General features: G+C 39.0%; 1 protein-coding gene across 1 annotated transcript in view; it reads right to left on the bottom strand.

The window, feature by feature from the left end:
- Window positions 1-19,495, bottom strand: part of tmem67 (transmembrane protein 67) — a 151,494-nt gene that overhangs the window by 97,356 nt on the left and 34,643 nt on the right. Inside the window, exons 6-7 of the mRNA XM_048529274.1 lie at window positions 5,953-6,019; window positions 5,543-5,617 (exon numbers count right to left, since the gene is read on the bottom strand). Coding sequence (XP_048385231.1) covers window positions 5,543-5,617; window positions 5,953-6,019 — 142 coding nt within the window. The remainder of the gene's footprint in view (window positions 1-5,542; window positions 5,618-5,952; window positions 6,020-19,495) is intronic.

Raw genomic sequence — 19,495 nt, 5'->3', positions numbered from 1 at the left:
CTGCTCGTTTGTCTGGTAGTTTCTCCCAATAGAAGTCCAACTCTTTTTGCCTCATCTTGGCATTAGCTGATAATGGCCTGCAGCAGCTTTCTCATATTATTGGACTTTATTTATGTGTCATTTTTAATCTCAAAGACATCTTGGGCATTGCTTCTTTTGTACTCCTGTTTGAGACCACAGAAGTAAATTATATGTGTGAAATGGTTGTCCAAATTTGTTAGGCAGCAATTAACGTATGGAAACTCAATGAAGAGATAATTAGGTAGGTGTTTTTCAGCTATATTTTAATCAATTTGCTTCATTTGTTTTTTATCTTGGTATTTTAGTCGCAATGAGTTTTGTGTCAATTACACATCCTTTTTGTATTCTTACTTGCCACTTTGGGTTTTACAACTATAATCTCAGAAAACAGTGATTTTTTATCATACTAGAAGGACCAACAAAGGTATGTCATGCTGCGCAAAGTCGTTCTGTGTCTAATCAAATGGGTTGACCATTCTCAAATAGCCTAAAAATGAACAGTCCCCTGGAGGGTGTCCCCTTGCACTGAAAGTGAAGTCAGTGAAGCTGTCATGAACCATTTTATTGCTTCTTGTACACATTATCAAAGCCTGGATTACACAAAATCACATCACTTTTCACACCTGTCAATTTTGCCAACGAATTAGTTTGGCTTGTCATTTATGGGGATGTCAGTAGTTGCTGCATGTGCAGTCACATTGCTTTAAGCATACAAATCTCACATACATATATTCCCAACAAATGGCAACTGATCTTGAATACACTGCTACATTTTTGCCTACACAAGTGAAATGTTGCTGAATAAAGGTACAAACATAAGAAATAAGAGTGAGAAGAGGCCATTGCTCCTTTTGAGCCTACTCCACCATTCAATGAGATTGTGGTCGAACCCTTAGATTAACATGCATTCACCCCACAACGCTTGATATTTGTAATGTGTAGAAATATATTGATTTTCATTTTGAACACGAGACATCTTGACATTTCACTTGTGTAGGCAACAGTGTAGCCAACAGTGTAGCCGTGTATTAAAGAAAGGTTGTTATTGAATGGCAATATATGTGTGTGAGATTTGTATGCTTGAACATGCATGGCCTCTCAGTATTCTGTAAGTCTCAATGAGACTCACCCTCATCCTTCTAAACTCCATGAGTACACCTCCAGAGTCCTTAACTAATCTTCACATGACAAGGCCTTCAACTCCAGGATGATTCATGTAAACCTCCTCCGGACCCGTTCAAACAACAGCACATCCTTCCTTAGGTACGGGGCCCAAAACTGTTTGCAATATTCCAGATATGGCCTGACTTGAGCATTATACAGCCTCAGGAGAACATTTCTGCTCTTGAATTCTAGCCCTCTTAAAATGAATGTCAATACCACATTTACCTCCCCAAATGTTAACTGAACCTGCATGCTAACCTTAAGAGAATTCTGAACTGAGACTCCAAGTTCCTTTGTGCTTCAGATTTCTGAAGCCTTTCTGCATTTAGAAAATAGACTACACCTCTATTTTTCCTACCACTTTCTCACAAGTTGTTCCATCTGTCAGTTCTTTGCCCACTCTCGTAGGCTGTGCAAATATTTCAGCAGCTTCCCTGTTTCCTCAACACTACCTGTCCCTCCACCTATCTTTGTGTCATCTGCAACTTAGCAACGGAGCTCTCAGTTCCTTCATCCAGAATATTAATGTATAATGTGAATAGTTGTGGTCCTAACAATGACCGCTGCAGAACTCCACTATTCACCAGCTGCCTTCCTTTATCCCCATTCTTTGCCTTCTACCAGTCAGCAAATCCTCTATCCATGCCAGTATATTTTGACTAAAGGGGGCAGCTGCTTTCTATCCATCCTACCCATCATGACAGACATATTGAGGGGACATAATTTTAATGTGAAATGTTTTAGAGGGAATATGATGAAAACCTTTTCACCCAGGAGCTGATGGAAATCTGGAAAGCACTGTTTGAGAAGGTAGTTGAGGCAGGAAACTTCACAAAATGTGCTTGGATCAGGACTTAAAATGGGCCAAGTGCTGGAAAGTGTGACTAGTGTACATTTAGAGTGGGTCTGGTCAGTGCAGACTTGATGGGTTTCTTAACTGTGTGATTTTATGATTCTAAGAGTTGCCAACTTCAAATACCTAAATATCAATGAGATACAGTTTCAAAGGTACAGACGCCACAATATTCTTGAACCACATTCACAATTTTTTCTTACTCAACACATAACAAGCCCAATGTGACAGGATTCAATTCTAGAATTAATCTTACAAAATGAAGTATAGCAAGTGAATAAAGATGTAGTGGGTGACCATTTTGTAGATAGCGATCAGAATGGAGTTAGATTTAACGTTATTATGGAAACGAACAAAAATAGAAGAAAATTTCTAAATTGGAGGAAGGAAAAGGTTACAAAGCTGAGACATGATAAAAAAAACAGGTGGACTGGTTACAACTACTCAAAGGAATGTCAGTGGCAATTCTGAGGCAGCATTCAAAAGCAAGATTCTACAGGTTCAGTGAGGGCATCCTCACAAGGATAAAGGCTGGTACTGCCAAATCTAGTTCTGGTTATCAAGAAGCATCCAGCCTAAATAAAAGCAGAAAAATAGAGCATATGACAATCTCAAAAAAAAATACTTGAGGAAGCTTACTGAAGGATGGAAAGTACAGAAGTGAAAAACAGAATAAGAAAGCAAAAAGGAGATACAAGTAGGTGTTGGTCAGTAAAACTAAGGAAAATCCAAAGACCTTTCAACTGTACATTGTGCACATCTGTGCAAGAAGATTACTTAAAAAAAGGGGTTGGGCCGATCCCCAATATACATGATAACTGGGTGTGAATGCAGTAGATATGGACATTTAGGAGTATTCTGTCTCTCTCTTAAAGAAAAAGAAGGATGATGTGAAATTCTGGTTAAAAAAAAGAGTGCAGGAATATTGAAGGGATTGACTTCCTCAAAAGTAGATAAATTACAAGGTGGATTAATTGTATCCAAGGTTGTTATTTGAAGCCAGGGAGGAAATATGGCATTAAAAAAAACAAGAACTTCAGATACTTGAAATCAGAATCAAAAACAGAAATAGCTGGGAAAACCCTGCAGATCCTGCGACATCTGTGGAGAGAAACCTGAGATAATTTGCAAATGGTTCTGAAGAAGAATAATCATATCCGAAACATTAACTCTGCTTTCTCTTCACAGATGCTGGCAGGAAATAGTGCATTTTCCTATTTTCACTAGATACAGGTGAAGTACCAGAGGATTGGAGGTTTGCAGGCATTGCAACAATAACCAAAAAAAGGTGCAAGAGATAAACCAAACAATTAAGCTGATATTGACCTGATTAGTGGCCAAAATACTAGAATCAATTCTGAGAGACAGGATTAACAGTAATTTGAAAAGAAATGTATTAATCAGGGATAAACAGCATCGTTTCTTTAAGGTAAGGTCATTCCTTATAAACTTAGTTGAATTTTTTTGAGGGAGTAACAAGGAGAATTATTGAATGTAGGGCGGTGGATGTTGTCTACATGGTTCTTAGAAAGGCATTTGACAAGGTCCCACTTGACAGACGGGTCAGAAAAATAAAATCCCATGGAATACAGGTGACTGTGATGCACTGATCCAAAACTGGCTCAGCAAAACAGGCTAAGGGTAATGGTTGACGGCTGCCATTTGTGACTGAAAAGCAGTTTCTAGCAGTGCTCCACAGGGTTCAGTTTTAGAGCCCTTGCTATTACATACTAATTATTTTGACTTAAATATTGGAGACATGATTGGGAATTTTACGGACAACACAAAAATCAGCTAGGTGGTTGATAGTGAAGGCAGTGGTAAAATGATTAATATTTGGAAAGTGTGTGGTTATGCATTTGGTAAGGACAAACAAAGCAAGGAGTAATCACAACATTAAAGTACAGGGAAGGGTAGAGAAAGTTACAGACCTGCAGTACATATCCACTGGTCCCTGAAGGTGGATAAACAGGTAGATATAATGATAAAGAAGGGAATATAGAATGTTTCTCTTCATTAGGGAAGGTATAGAATAGGCAAGTATGCTGGAACTATACAAGACATTGGTTAGAGTTGGAATTTTGTGTACAGTTCTAATCACCATATTTACAGGAAGGAAATAATTGCTCTGAGAGGGCGCAGAGGAGATTTATAAAAGTATTACCATGGCTTGAAAACTGCAGCTGAGAGAAACGATTGGATAGGCCAAGGCTGTTTTCCTAACACAGCGGAAGCTAAGAGGTGACATAATTAGGGTGTGCAAAACAATGAGGGGCTTCGACAGAGTGGACAGGCAAGATCTGCCTCACATACTGCAGATATCAATTACCAGAGGCACAGATTTAAGTGACCGGGAGAAGAAATAGAGGGGACTTTCAGAAAACCTTTTTCACTTGGTGAGTAGTAAGAGACTAGAATTTGCTGTCTGGTTTGGTACTTGAGGTGAAAACAGTCAAACTATTTAAAAGGAACCTGAGTCTGTAGCTAAGGTGCAACAGCTTCAAGATATACAGACCAAATTTCAGAAAGTAGGGTTAGAACATCTGTTAGTTTATTCAGCCAGTGCAGTTATTGGTACAGACTGAGTGGCCTCTTCCAATGGCGTAACTTATCGATTGTTCTATGTTCCCATAAGCGAAGACATTATATCTTTTAATTTTCAAATCTAATGAGATTTTACCCAAGTTCAAGGAATTTTGGAAAACTTAAAACAATGCATAAGCTATCTCATTTTCCACTTTCTTTAAGACCCTATGGTGCTTGTCAGCCAGCAGTTTCAACAATTTACTCAAAACCACTGAGTCTCTGATACTTGTAATTTTCCTGAGTTCTTCTCTCCCAGACATCCCCTGATTTAGCGGCTTCTGGGATGTCACTTGTATCGCCTGTACTGACACCTAGTGGAAAATACCTGCTCAGTTCAAATCTCCTTATTTTCAATTATAAATTCTTGATACTCATTTTTCATTGGATGATCATTCCCTTTATGAATGTTTTTCCTTTTTAAAATATTTATAAAACTTTTACTATTTGTTTTTATATTTTTGTCTAGCTTTTTCTCGTAATATAATTTTCTGCTTCTTTTAGTCATTTTTTTGTATTGTATACATTTATTTTATTTTTACATGTTTTTATATTCTGTCCAATCTTCATACCTGTCACCTGTCTTTGTATGACTTTATGCTTTTTCTTTATGATTAACATTTCTAGTTAAGCACAGATGGTGCATGGATATGGAGTTATCCACAAATGATGATTATTTTCATTTAAAAAAAACTTTCTTATCATTAAAATTATAAAATTGTCATTCCCGATATTGCATGCGCAGGAAAGTGCATTTAGGTATCTTGGTTTCCATCAATATCAACCATATCTTCTCCTCAATCATTGCTAAAAAGATACAAGCTATTATCCATATCTCAGTATACAGTTAAAATGTTAAAGAAATTAGGCCTAAACTATTCATTTGCTTAATGCACCACTTTTAAGTCTTATAATACACACCTCTCTATAGATAATATTTGTAACAACTGAAGTAGTCAAGGTTTTTGGATGAGCATGAAAACATAATCCTCCAGTCTAGAAACAAACAGAAACAATATTGGTAATAGATGAGCTTATTATAATTCTCCTCTCAGTGTTCCTCAGTTGAGCATATGATTGCAAATATTCGTATCCTGAATATTAAAAAATGATATTGGAGTGAAACCAAAATTAAAATAGACTTTAAATACTTACGTGATGATACAACGTATCATAATTATACATATATTAGTACATTTGTTGAAGTATCATTGCTTAAATAGATTTTCAATCCATAAATTGATGTACAACTTGAGAAATGAGGAGTAAACATTTTACCCTTATTAGTTACAACATAGTTGTGAGATAATTTCAGAATAATATTTTCTTACCAGTATGTTTGATTGGCAATCACAAGAGTTTGTGGTATTGATGAATGTTTCATGACATCTGATGCAGCTGGTGGAAGCAGTAAGAAGATTTAAAACATTTTAAGTTAATATTCTGCCATCATGCACCCCACTAATCCCGGTGCACTACCCTGGAATATGCATATACACTATTCTCCACACCCGCCAAAGCTGCAACAGGCAGACATTTCACCATATTTAGATTGCTTATTGATCAAACCTCTACTGCAAAGAAACACACCAGTTAATTCTCAAGCATCAATTTGGACATTTTAAGACCATTAGAAGATCCACTAGGTTTGCTGTTTCCAGTAAAAACAAAATATCAATTACTCAGAAACTTCTGACTGGGCAGAAATTCTTGATCTTGCAATTACAATTACAGAACATGCAGGGAACATTCTGCATGTATCCTCCTGCATACAAGCCATACAAGCAAAATTCAGTTATTGAAGAGTTAAATTCACAATTTCAGTTACAATTAGTGGATCATTAAAAGGCCAACCACATTGAATAAATGTGTTTGTAAGTGGTCTTGTGTTACCAGCCCTAAGTATACTTGGAGCTAAGCCAACTTTACATTTGCCAATTGTGTCTCTGAATGCACACCAGTCACTCAGTGTTCGTAGGAAACTATCCACAGCAGATGGGGTTGGAGAAGAACTTTCTGGACTCTGACTTTCATTTCTTAGTCTGTTCTGTGAAGTGTTTTTAGAGAAAAACAGAAAAGCTCTGAAGTGCTAAGAAGTCTTTCAAGTGAGAAACATGTGCTAAGCAGCGTTCTCACAAAAAGTAGTTTAATGTTATGTAATTATTACAAAACAAAGAGTTATTATTAATCCCAATCTGGAGTGTGAATAAAGTCAGTGGAAAAGAAGTGAAATTAAGACTTTTAAAGTTAGAAAAAAAAAGAGAAAAAGAAATTGAAGCTTTTCGTAAATAATATAGCACTGGAAGGAAGCTAAGTCGGGAGTGTGATAATAGTGGTAAAGGAAGATTATCTAGAGTTTCAGCATATGAGTTGAAATTTTAAGTACTTCACGTTCATCAAAGTCTTGAAAAAGTACAAAAGAGAAAGAGTCTCTCTCTCTTTCTGTCACACGTGAAAATGAGCTGTAATGGATCTTGTGCAAGGAACAGCATCAGATATTCTCAGAATTGCAACAATTTTTGAAAGCTGTATCAGGGTGTACTGATTCTGAAACAAAGATGTTGTTTCCGTTCAATCTTTGAAGAGTGTTTGGATTATTCCTATGGTAGATTAAAAATCTTTGAATCTGTGTTATAGGGGAATTGAATGTGTTTTTATTTCTCATTTATCATCAGTTCTATTGTTAAAACTAAGACTGCAACATTATTTGCTTATATTTTAGTAGAAGGTCATTTTAAATTATAATCATTGGGGGCGGCATGGTGGCTCAGTGGTTAGCACTGCAACCTCACAGCGCCAGGGACCCGGATTTGATTCCAGCCTTTGGCAACTGTCTGTGTGGAGTTTGCAAATTCTCCCCATGTCTGCATGGGTTTCCTCCGGGTGCTCCAAGAATCTGCAGACTAGGTGGACTGACCATGCTAAATTGCCCGTAGTGTTCAGGGGTGCGTGGGTTATAGGGGGGCGGGTCTGGGTGGGATCTCCAAGGGGATTTGTTGAGCCAAAGGGCCTGTTCCCACACTGTAAGGAATCTAATCTATCTAGCCAGTTTCTTTGTTGTGGACCTTGCTTATCTGATACTAGCATCAATTGGACTCTACCCCACAATAACTGAGGTCACTGGATCATAATATCATGCAGTGTAAATTGCTGTTCCTTTGCAATTTGGTACTCTTACATTTGGGTGAGTGCAAACAAGAAGTTTCCATACCATATCCCTTTTTACAGCAATACTCAGGTTCTGTACTGTATATCTGATATTGAAAACTGATTGCAAAGCAATGCACCGCAACATTCCAGCTGTATCATTTCTGTAAGTATATTCTGTATATCTAAAACACCAAGAAATGTTTAAGTTTAGACTATTTTCATGGTGAATGTTATTCTATGGAAACAGAGTGGTAAATAGGAAGGGTTTTTTCTCTAATCGCTTTCAATGTCGATGAGAAATAAAGAGATGGATAGAGTTCCTAAAGATGGTGGAATCAAGGGTTATGGGGATAAGACAGGTACAGGATACTGATTGAGGATGATCAGCCATCATCATAATGAATGGTGGTGCTGGCTTGTAGGGCTGAATGGCCTACTCCTGCACCTATTGTCTATTGAGAGAATTATCGAAGTGTTGGCTGCCTATCCATATGGATGGATAGCAGGAAATGTAAACAGGCAAGCAGCCAAACTAAATAAGTAACATGTGGATGGCAAGTACATCTACATTTCTTCCTGCTTGAATTGAGAGGAAATGGCGACAGGTTAACTCCTATTTACTACTTTTATTGGAAATCTACTGTTGAGATCTTATCCATGTTTAAGTTGATGGGACAATGAGGCCTGCAGCAGAATTTATGTTAGAACTGCCACTTCTTAGATTACATCAATGCTGAGCAGAGGAGCTCAACTCAATTGGAGTGTGGGTTGGTGACCATGGCTTACCAGTATCAAGCATAAATGATCCAGAGCTGTCTTACATTGTCAGATGTTTATTTTTGTCGACACACGACTCATGAACCAACTGATTGCCAAAGAACTGAAATGGGCCTTTTAACTAGCCCACCTAGCCATTTGGCCTATAGCTGCTCTGAAACTGCCTCTGGAAAGTCATAGTTCAACTCAATTATGTTTGCAGAGTTAATTTCCATGCAGATGGATCTGCCAGGTCAGGAACTTCCTTGACTTGAGCTTTCCTTCACAATGGCAAAAAGCCAACTCTAAGTTTCCCAAAGTTAAAAATAGAAAGATTTGTTAAAACTGGAAACACTCAAATTCCTTCAAAACTTTTACAGACCAAGTCACCCTGTGAGGAAACTGACCACTTATATCTCAAGTCACCACCAATAAAATCAAAAACAGGCAAATTGGAAAATGTCTTGACTGCATAAGTCTCACTCACTTTTACTTTTCACATAACATGTATTTTTTTTAATATTTATTCAATCCCTCTTTGAAAGCTGTCACTAAATCCACTTTCACCGTGCTTTTTAGCTACTGTAGCCCAGGCCATAATAATTCAGTATATAAAAGAAAAAGTTTCTGAATGCTGCCTCTTGATCTTTTGCCAATCACATTAAATCTGCATCCTCCTGGTTACTGATCCTTCTGCCAGGAATCACAGAATCCCTACAGTGTGGGAAAAGGCCCTTCGGCCCAACCAGTCCACACTGACCCTCACAGCATCCTACCCAGACCCATCCACGTATACCCCACCTAATCTACATATCCCTGAACACTACAGGCAATTTACCCAGGCCAATCCAGCTAGCCTGAACATCTTTAGACTGTGGGAGAAAACTTGAGCACCCAGAGAAAACCCATGCAGACAGGGGGAGAATGCGTAAACTCCACACAGGCTGTCACCTGAGGCTGGAATTGAACGTGGGTCCCTGCTGCTGTGAGGCAGCAGTTGCTAACCACTGAGCCACCATGCAACCCCAAAATTTCTCCATGTGTATTTAATCAAACACTGTCATTGTCATAGTGTCATACAGCATGGAAACAGAAGTTCTTCAATTGAACACTTCAATAAAATCTTCCCTTAATCTTTACTGCCCTAAGAAAAGCTGTAGTTTCTTCAGTCTCTCCCCATCACCTCATTGCTTAATCATGCTACTAAAACTCATCTGTACCTACTCTAAGGCCTTGACATCCTTCCTAAAGTGTGTAATGAGGTTATCTGGCAAAACAGATGTTTGGCCATTTGTTCAGGGAATAGTGTAGGTTAGATGGGCTTCAGATTGGTATGACAGGTGGGCACAACATCGAGGGCCGAAGGGCCTGTACTGTGCTGTAATGTTCTATGTTCTATGTTCAGCCTGTTTCTGTTCTTAAAGCTGTCAGAAAGTCTCATAATGAATATTTCGCTGAGCTACAAGATTAACTGACGCAATCAGACCTGTAGCAATGTTTTACACAGCTACATAAGGAACTTCCTTATGTAGCTGTGTAAAACATTTGATTGACATTTTTGTTAAAAATGTTTCTTTGTTTTAAGCGTTTTGTAAATTTCTACTTGTTTATTAGCCAAGACTAATAGATGTTTTGAGAATTAAAGCTTTTTCATTGATACTTTGAATAGTTGTATTTGATTTATTATACTGTAAGGAGACAGTTTTTCCCAAGGAGATTTAAAAAATTTGTTCACTTCTTGCAGTTTTAGAAGGATTTCAAAGATTTGTTAATATGACTTATTGATTTTGTACATACTGAATACTGGAAGAACAGGTAAGGAGGATAGACTGAGGTATTCAAGACACAGCAGTAATGGAAGGAGTACATAATGAGAATGGGATTACAATGTAGCCGACGAGGCGCATTGTATATCAGAGAGCATGGATGAGTTATTGGTGGAATTGAGAGCACATGAAGAGGAGTTAGGGAATATGACGGGGTTTGAAGGGTTTAACAGGTTGAGTAGGGAATGGAGGGATACAAATTAACGGTCTTAGCAACCAGGACATGGTAAGCCTATAGACACTGAGCTGGCTCTTAGTTGCTAGTAAAATGTTGGTTATTGCCTTAGAATAAAATTCTACTTTTTCTACAAGAACGATGTCTTCTTCTATTGCTCAATTCTTTACACTTTTGTGAGGGCATCTGTCAAACTCCCACAGCTAGAACATGAACATTCTATTATCAAATCTCATCACCATAAGCCTGAATGCATAGGCTTTTTAAAAATGTTTTTCTGATCTTAATAGTGTTATCAAAAACTTGTGTTCAGTCTCAATTTAGAATTTTAGTGCCTTGAGGAAGTCTGTGAACTTTTCAAATCTGATAATAATTACTAATGCTTCCTTCTCAATAGTTGCAAACCCTTGTTCTCGTCAAGCTCTAAAATAGATCAGTCTTCATATTTTGTCAGGCTGCACTAAAATAAGGACTGTTTCTAGTCCTGCTGATGATATATCTGCAGCTATAAGAGCAAATAAACACGGATTGTAAAATGTTACAACATCAGTAGAAAGTAATTTATCATGAATTCTTCCGAAACTGCAGTTTGTTCCTGACCCCAGCACCATTCATGGCCTTTTCTTTAAAGGATCTCTGATGGGTTGAGTAAACATGACTGTTAGGGAATACATTTTCACACTTGATTCACCAGAGATAAAAATGCTGATAATCACTTAAGCATTGTGTTGCCAAAAATTCACTGTATACCTTGCCTTCCTTGCATCTATATTGATGGCATGTTCTTGGATCAAAATCCAGTTGTCAGTTTAAAGAATTTGTATCTCTTCTTTAGAGTAAAGTCTGCATTCTTTATTGATTGTTATATGTGCCTGATCTGCTGGTCATTTCCTTCTTCATTTTACCATGCACAAATATATCAAACATATTGTAAATGGTTCTGGAGGAACACAGCAGGCCAGGCAGTATCAGCTGAGCAGGAAAGTTGACATTTTGGGTTGGGACCTTTCTTCAGAAATTTTCTAAAGAAGGGTCCCGACCCAAAATGTCAACTTTCCTGCTCATCTGATGCTGCCTGGCCTGCTGTGTTCCTCCAGCTCCACACAGTATTATCTCTGACTCCAGCATTGGCAGTTCTTACTATCCCTTGTAAAGGGTTCCATTATCCTTCCAGGATTCAGGACATTGATTATATGAAGGGTGCAGAGGAGACTGCAAAAAGTAGGCAATTGAATGTAGTCAGTAATCTTGAGTGTTTTGTCAAGCTATAGTTGATTAAGAGAATAGATTTCCCTGACTCCTTTGAGTAACTGAATGAGTTCCAACACACAATCTTAGTTCTCCATTTGTCTTAGGAATAGTTTCTAGCCCTGAGCACCAGCAGGTTTACAAGGTTTTTACCTGGACATCAGGGTTACGTTATGTGGAGAGATTATATAAATTTGTGTAGAGCTGGATGAACACAGCAGGCCAAGCAGCATCTTAGGAGCACAAAAGCTGACGTTTTGGGCCTAGACCCTTCATCAGGAATGCGGGAGGGTTCTGAAATAAATAGGGAGAGAGGGGGAGGCGGATTGAAGATGAAGAGAGGAGAAGATAGGTGGAGAGGAGACCGACAAGTCAGAGAGACTGGGATGGAGCCAGTAGAGGTGAATGTAGGTGGGGAGGTAGGGAGGGTATAGGTCAGTCTGGGGAGGACGGACAGGTCAAGGGGGCGGGTTGAGGTTAGTAGGAAGGAAATGGGGGTGTAGCTTGAGGTGGGAGGAGGGGATAGGTGAGAGGAAGAACAGGTTAGGGAGGAGGGGACGAGCTGGGCTGGTTTTGGGATGCAATGGGAGAGGGGAGATTTTGAAGCTTGTGAAGTACACATTGATACCATTGGGCTGCAGGGTTCCCAAGGTTGCAGGTACAGCAAGTCATATTCCACTTGGGAACCCTGCAGCCCAATGGTATCAATGTGGATTTCACACGCTTCAATGTTAATTTTAAATCTGAGGGAAATAATGTTTTGATAAGCAAAGGTATTCAGGAATTGGGCCAAAGGCAGTTATATGGAGTTAGGCCATAGATCAGTCACGGCCTCATTGAATGGTGGAACAGGCTAGAGAAGCTGAATGGTCTACTCTGGTTTCCATGTTCTTTCACTGGACATAACTCCTTTTTCAATCGTTTCCCACCAAAACAATGAGTAAATTTCCTGGGAGTGTAAAAGCTGAGGTTCTTGTTGAGTAATGTGGCACTCCTGCTTCAAAATAGCTTCAGAAATACTTCATGAAACTGTCTTCTAAACTCATTCTGAAGTACTGCATCACTTGTCTCAAACACAACGAGATGAAAACATGCATTCCCAATCAAGATGAGGTATTCTACTTTCTGTGTGCAAATAATGTCTCAATGATCTGTGACTAAATCTTTTGGTTATTTGCAAATGCACGTGAAGGTCTATATCTGTTAGACCTTGGAGTTTTATGTTTACTGATCTTACTTACACAGACTTCAACCATAGTAAGCCAACTACCAGTGCTGAACTAGCTTGACCTGTGTCAAGTGCTGAGATTGCTGCCTCCAGAGCGCCCACATTTGGCCTTACCGTTTTCCATCCACATTAGCAAATGGTCTATCTGACCAATCAACCCTAAGGAGAAAAGCACCTGACTGACATGGGTGAGTATTTGGGGCTTTCCTTCTTACTGTTGAAGCTTTCCGATTATATTTTTCCTCTCCAGCATATTACTAGAATTCAAAGTCTTCTAAGGCTCTTTTCTATGCCTTTTGGAGTCTTTCTGCACTGTCCGTTTGTTACTAAAGTCTTCTGATGTCTTTTTTGTCTGTCTCTGGAATGTTCTTCTTCTCAGTTTTTTATTTAGTCTTGAAGCTTTTTGAGGTCCAGCAAATGGCCTGCTTTCAAATCTTCCCTTTTTAAATTTAGTTACACCTTCAAAGTCTTCCCATATTCACTATTGCTTTCAGAGTCTTCCATTTTCAGTAATAGTAAGGCCAAATAAAGAAAGATATCTGGGACTTTCCAGTCAGCCTCCAGTTCCTCCAGGTTGCAGTGACTAGTTGAGGTGCCTGAAGCTGATGTGTCTGCAGCAGTGTGGAGAGTGAGCACTCTAAGAATGACTGAAGGGCTTCACTGGCTGCAGAGATGCATGAATAATCTTCTCATCACCAACCATACTCCTGCCCTCCAGTGACCGATCCATTTCTTAATTTCAAGCTTAAAATAAATTGGCAGATGAGAACCTTGATTTTGAAGCTCCTTCTTTCTGTGATTTTGCCTTAAACTACTGGCTGCTGCTTTCAACCTACAAGGTGTCAGATCGGCCCTGCTGCTCTTCAAAAAAAGAGGTGCCAATTTAAGACTGAGGCAAGGAGGAATTTCTTCTCTTAGAGGGCTGTGAGTCTTTGGAACTTGTTGCCACAGAGGCCTGTTGGGGAAAGAGTCCTTGCTTATATTTAAGGCTAAGAAGAATAGATTCTAGATCGTTTGGAGAATCAAGGGTTATGGGGAAACGCACTAAGTGTATGTGAATTATGTAGTATTCGCCATTATCCTACTGAATGGCAAAGCAGCCTGGAGTGACCGCATGGCCTACTGCTAGTCCTATTTCTTACGGTTTTAATATGATTGAGAGACTGACTGCAGGTTACTTAAGATGAAATCCCTGTGAAAACCCTGCCTCTGCCAACAATTGCCACCTTTGCTTCATCTTCCTTGGATGGAACATTTGGGGCTTGAGCTTGGTCAGTTGGTCAGAGTGGATGATGTGATAATTTTGTTGATTTGCATCTTTCTAATGGATGGCATGGATTCACTTGTGATTCTCGTACTTGGCAAGAAAGCCACACAGGAAGCAACCGGTAATAAACTGTGATGGAATCCAGGGAGTAGACTTACAACACAATTTCACTTTAACACTAAACATAAATTTCAATAGGTGCATAACTGCTAATTTTTATTAAATGGTAGAATTTCAGATTTTCCTTACAATTATTAACAGTACATAAAATGAATGATGCAAAATGAACTGTAATGCTTTCAGTCTTTTCCCTCACTCCTATCTCCCTTATAAATACTTGAAACAAGCTATTATTATCTATTCACTTCAGTGTTTGCAGTTGGTGCAGTTAGCCACTATTACTCTATCTGTACTTTGCATCCTTTCCTTTTCCTGTTGCGTATAGCATTGATGACATAGAATTACAGAATTACTTTACTGTAACTGTTCATTGATCTATTGATACTGAACAGCAATACATTTGTATCTGAGTTACTGTATCTATTAACCACTGAAAAAAAATGTTTTCAGGCTTTTCCATCTTATCAAGACTGACTACTTATTACAAAATTTACTATGCAATCAAGATATTATCCTATACAATGGAAAATTGTCATTTTTCATAGAGTGAAAAAGCTTTGGAATGGTTTGCGTTTCCTAAAAAAAGGGATCCAAGAATCTTTAACTTTGCAGTCCAGAACCATGCATAGATTAAAACAAAGAGTGTCACAGAGACATGTGCTCTTCTATTGTTTTGATATCCAACAATCTGATTCCCAATCTATACCGACCCAGCAGGGTGCTTAATCCATTCCTAATCATCAATCTGTAACCACTTTGTCTGGCTTATCCCCACCTCACCATTACTACCAAGAAGGGACAGTCAACCATGGTTCAGTAAAGATTGCGTTAAGCAGGTCAGGAGCAGCAGCTACAACACAAGACTATCATGCTAAGCAGTGGAAGCAGCAGCCAAGGGGTAGAGTTAAATGATGACCAAACTAATGGATTAGATCTGAGCTCTGTAGTCTTGCTGTATACTGTTGTGAATGATGATGGGCAATTAAAAAATAACAGGAGGAGAAGATTTCACAATATTTCCATCAATAAAAGTGAACCCAGCAAAAGACAATGCAAAAGGCAAGGCTAAAACAGAAATGTGAAGCAGATATCCCATCTTGGGCCTCCTTCTGAGGTCCACAGCAATATTATTGAAGACCTGCCCTAGAACTAGCAGCACCTCTGGCCAAACTTCCAATACAGCTACAACACAGGCACCTGACTCGCAAAGTGGGAAGGCTTTTTTAAAATTCATTCACAGGGTGAGGGTGTCTCTGGCCAGGCCAGCATTTATTGTCCATCCTTAATTATCCAGAGGGCAGTTAGGAGTCAACAGGTAAGCATGGTAGTTTCCTTCCCTAAAAGACATTAGTGAACCAGATGGGTTCTTCCTGATCGTCAACAAAGGATTATTAGATGTTTAATTCCAGATTTTCATTGAATTCAGATTCCACTATCTGTTGTGCCAAGATTTGAATCCAGGTCCATAGAACATTACCCAGGTCTCTGGATTAACAGTCCAGCGATAATACCACCAGCACATCATGTCCAGTTGTCCAGTTATGTCCTGCTCACAAACAGCAGGGCTATCCAACAAGGCCATTTACTGCCCTATCAATCTACTCTTGATCACTAGCAAAGTAATGGAAAGGGTGCTGACATCACAATATTGTGGGACTTACTCAATTGCACACTTTTTGGTACCCCTTTTAATTGCAACATTTAAGCATGAACATTTAAACTTTTTCTCTCACTTCCTCAACTGTAACCTGCACACGGATGTTCAGTTGGGTTCTGCCAAGATTATTCAGCTTCTGACCTTGTTACAACTTTGATCCAAAAAAGAGCTAAACTCCAGAGGAAAGATGGAAGTGGCTGCCCTTGATATCAAAACAGCATTTGAATAAGCATCAAAGAGCCCAAGCAAAACTAGAGTCAGAGAATCAGGGGAAAATTCTCCACTGGTCAAAGTCATAACTACTACAAAGGAAGATGTTTGTGGTTGTTGGCTGTCAATAATTTCAGTTCCAGGGCTTCACTGCAAGAGTTCCTCAAGGTTGTGTCCCAGGCCCAACCATTTTCAGCTGTTTCCTTAATTACCATCATAATCTTCATCATAAAGTCAGATATGGGAATGTCTGCTGATGATTGCACTATGTTTAGCACCATTTAGGATTCATCAGATATTGAAGCAGTCCATGTCCATGCACAGCAAGACACAGACAACATTCAGGCTTGATTGCTGGCACATAATTGTAGCATATAAGAACATTAATAGAATTTCAGCCCTTTGATCCAGCTTTGCTAATTATGATTGTGGCTGATATTCAATACCATTTTCTTGAACAAAACCTGTTTAAGGTCTACAATCTTTAAAGGAGACACTAACAAGCTTTATTAAACATAATTATTCAGTGTTTGGTGAAGGAGTGTATCTTCTGGAATCCTACTAGTTTCAGTTCTACGTGATCTGATACTCTTATGACATAAAAACCAAAAGAACTGCAGATGCTGTAAATCAGGAACAAAAACAAAGTTGCTGGAAAAGCTCAGCAGGTCTGGCAGCATCTGTGAAGGAGAAAACAGAGTTCACGTTTTGACCCAAAACGTTAACTCTTATGATATAGTCCCTTTCACAAACACTCAGTAGCCATTCCTGGAGCTATAGAATAAAAATCCATTTGCTCTACATCTCCCCACTCAGCCTGCAAGTTCTTTAATGGTATACCTTTTAATCGCAACATTTAAGTAACAATTAAGCATGAACATTTAAACTTTTTCTCCCACTTCCTCCCTAACCCCAATATGTCTCTTTCACTTGGGGCATCAACTTCCCATTGTTCACAGCTCTTCAAGAGGTCATCTCAGCCGCACGCTCTTCTGTGTCATTGTTTGGGATGGTGAGCAGAGGCAAAGTGGGAAGCCAGCTTCTCTGCAGCTGCTGAATATTGGCTTAGTTTACTTTTCCATGCAGATCTAAGCCTTTTTCAGATATCCCAATTCTGCTAGTTATTTTATCATTAACAATGGCTTGCTTCTCTATAGCATTCTACAATAAACTTAAAGAGAAATTTATGTTCTTTCTCAAGAGTGCCTTAAGGTATCATAGGTGTAAACAGCCAAATTAACTGCAGCATTTCAAGAAGGTAACTCACTGGCACATCCTCAATGGTATCTAGGAATGGGCAATAAATGCTGGCAGTCAGAGGAAGACTAATACATTTAATGGTAAGTCCTGGGACAAGTTGCTGAACAAAGATACCTTGGAGTGCAGGTTCATAGTTCCTTGAAAGTTGAGTTGCAGGTAGGTAGGACAGTAAAAAAGGCGTTTGGTGTGCTTGCCATTATTGGTCAGTGCATTTGAGTATCAGATTTGGGAGGTCATGTCACATCTGTGCGGGACATTGGTTAGGCCATTTTTGGAATACTGCATGCAATCTGGTCTCCCTGCTATAGGAATGATGTTGTGAAACTTTAAAGAGTTCAGAAAAGACATTCAAGGATGTTGCCAGGGTTGGATGGTTTGAACTATAGGGAGAGGCTGAATAGTATGGGACTATTTTCCCTGGAGTGTCAGAGGTTGAGGGATGACCTTATAGAAGTTTGTAAAATCATAAGGGGGTCAGCTAGGATAAACGGACAAGGTCTTTTTCCCAGGTTAGGGTAGTCCAAAACTACAGGGCATAGGTTTAAGATGAGAGGGGAAAAATTTAAAAGGGATCTGAGGAGCAATTTTTCACGAAGAGGGTGGTGCATGTATGATATGAGCTGCTAGAGGAAGTGGTAGAGGCTGGTACAATTACAATATTTAAAAGGCACCTGGATGGGTATATGAATAGGAAAAGTTTAGAGACATATGGGCCAAATGCCAACAAATGGGACAGGATTTATTTAAGAAATCTGGTTGGCATGGACTCTGTGACATTAAGTCAGCAATGCCCATATCTCATGACTGAATGAAAAGAAAACATGTGAAGTGGGTGGATTAACTGTTCCCTTCTGTGAGAAAAGAAGTTCAGTCTCGAATGATGAGAGGCCCTTCTGAGGATACAGACACCCATAAAGTACAGATGAAAGACACCTGCGGCCAATACACAGTATGTGAACCTTGGGTCTACTGTGTGGACTACAAATCCTTGTCTCAAGCACTCTTGACCATATCACGCAACTGTACGAATTAATCCCTCTAACTGCTGTGATGTAATTGCAATGGCTACCTATTGCCTGGCCTGGCTGCATCCCACTTTTGCTGGGTGAATTTCCACATGCTGAGTCTGATTCTATGCCAACCTCTAAAACACACATGGTGCAAATATCTGAACTGGTGACTGTGAATAAAAGGTCAGGTAATAGTGCCCCCTTTACACTGTCTTTGGGTTACATTTTCTCATATCTGTTTGGACGCTGAGAAGATGAAAGTTCTTAACAACCTGAAAGCCCAAAGGTATAAGACAGGGCTATTGTAAGGACCATAAGAAAATAAGAAATAGGTGCAATAGTAGACCATTCAGCCCCTCAAGGTATAGGATCATTGCTGATCTGCCATAGGCTTCAAATATTCTTCTTTGCCAGTTCCTCAAAACCTTCATCTCCTAAATATTTCAAAAATTCATCCACTTCTTCTTTAAATATTTATAGTCAACTAACCGCCACAACTCTCTGGGATTGAGAATTCCAGCCATTCTCTATCCTCTGTGAGAAGAAATTCCCAGTTTTAAATAACTGTGGCTTTATTCTATATCCTCATTCGAGATTACTCCAGTAGCTGAAACATCTATTCAACATCCACCACGTTAAGCCTTCTCAAAATGTTGTATGTTTCACCCCCATTCTTCTAAACTCTAATGAATAAAGGCCTAACATGGTTATCTATTCTTAATGTCAATGTCTTCATCCCAGGAATCAGCCTAGTGAACCTCTTTTGAGCTGCCTCCAATGCCAGTACATCCTTTCTTAAATATACAGACCAAAAGTGAATATTGTATTCCAAGTGCTACCTCACAAATATCCTGAACTATTCTAACATGACTTTCTATTTCTAAACTCCAATCCCAGATAATAAAATCCAAAATTATATTTGCCTCAATTATTTGCTGCACTTGTACGTTTTCTTTGTTATGTTTTG

Source organism: Stegostoma tigrinum, chromosome 5 (assembly GCF_030684315.1).
Source record: "Stegostoma tigrinum isolate sSteTig4 chromosome 5, sSteTig4.hap1, whole genome shotgun sequence".
Taxonomy (NCBI): domain Eukaryota; kingdom Metazoa; phylum Chordata; class Chondrichthyes; order Orectolobiformes; family Stegostomatidae; genus Stegostoma; species Stegostoma tigrinum.
The sequence above is the reverse complement of the archived record's forward strand: the minus strand, read 5'-3'. Positions and strand labels throughout refer to the sequence as shown.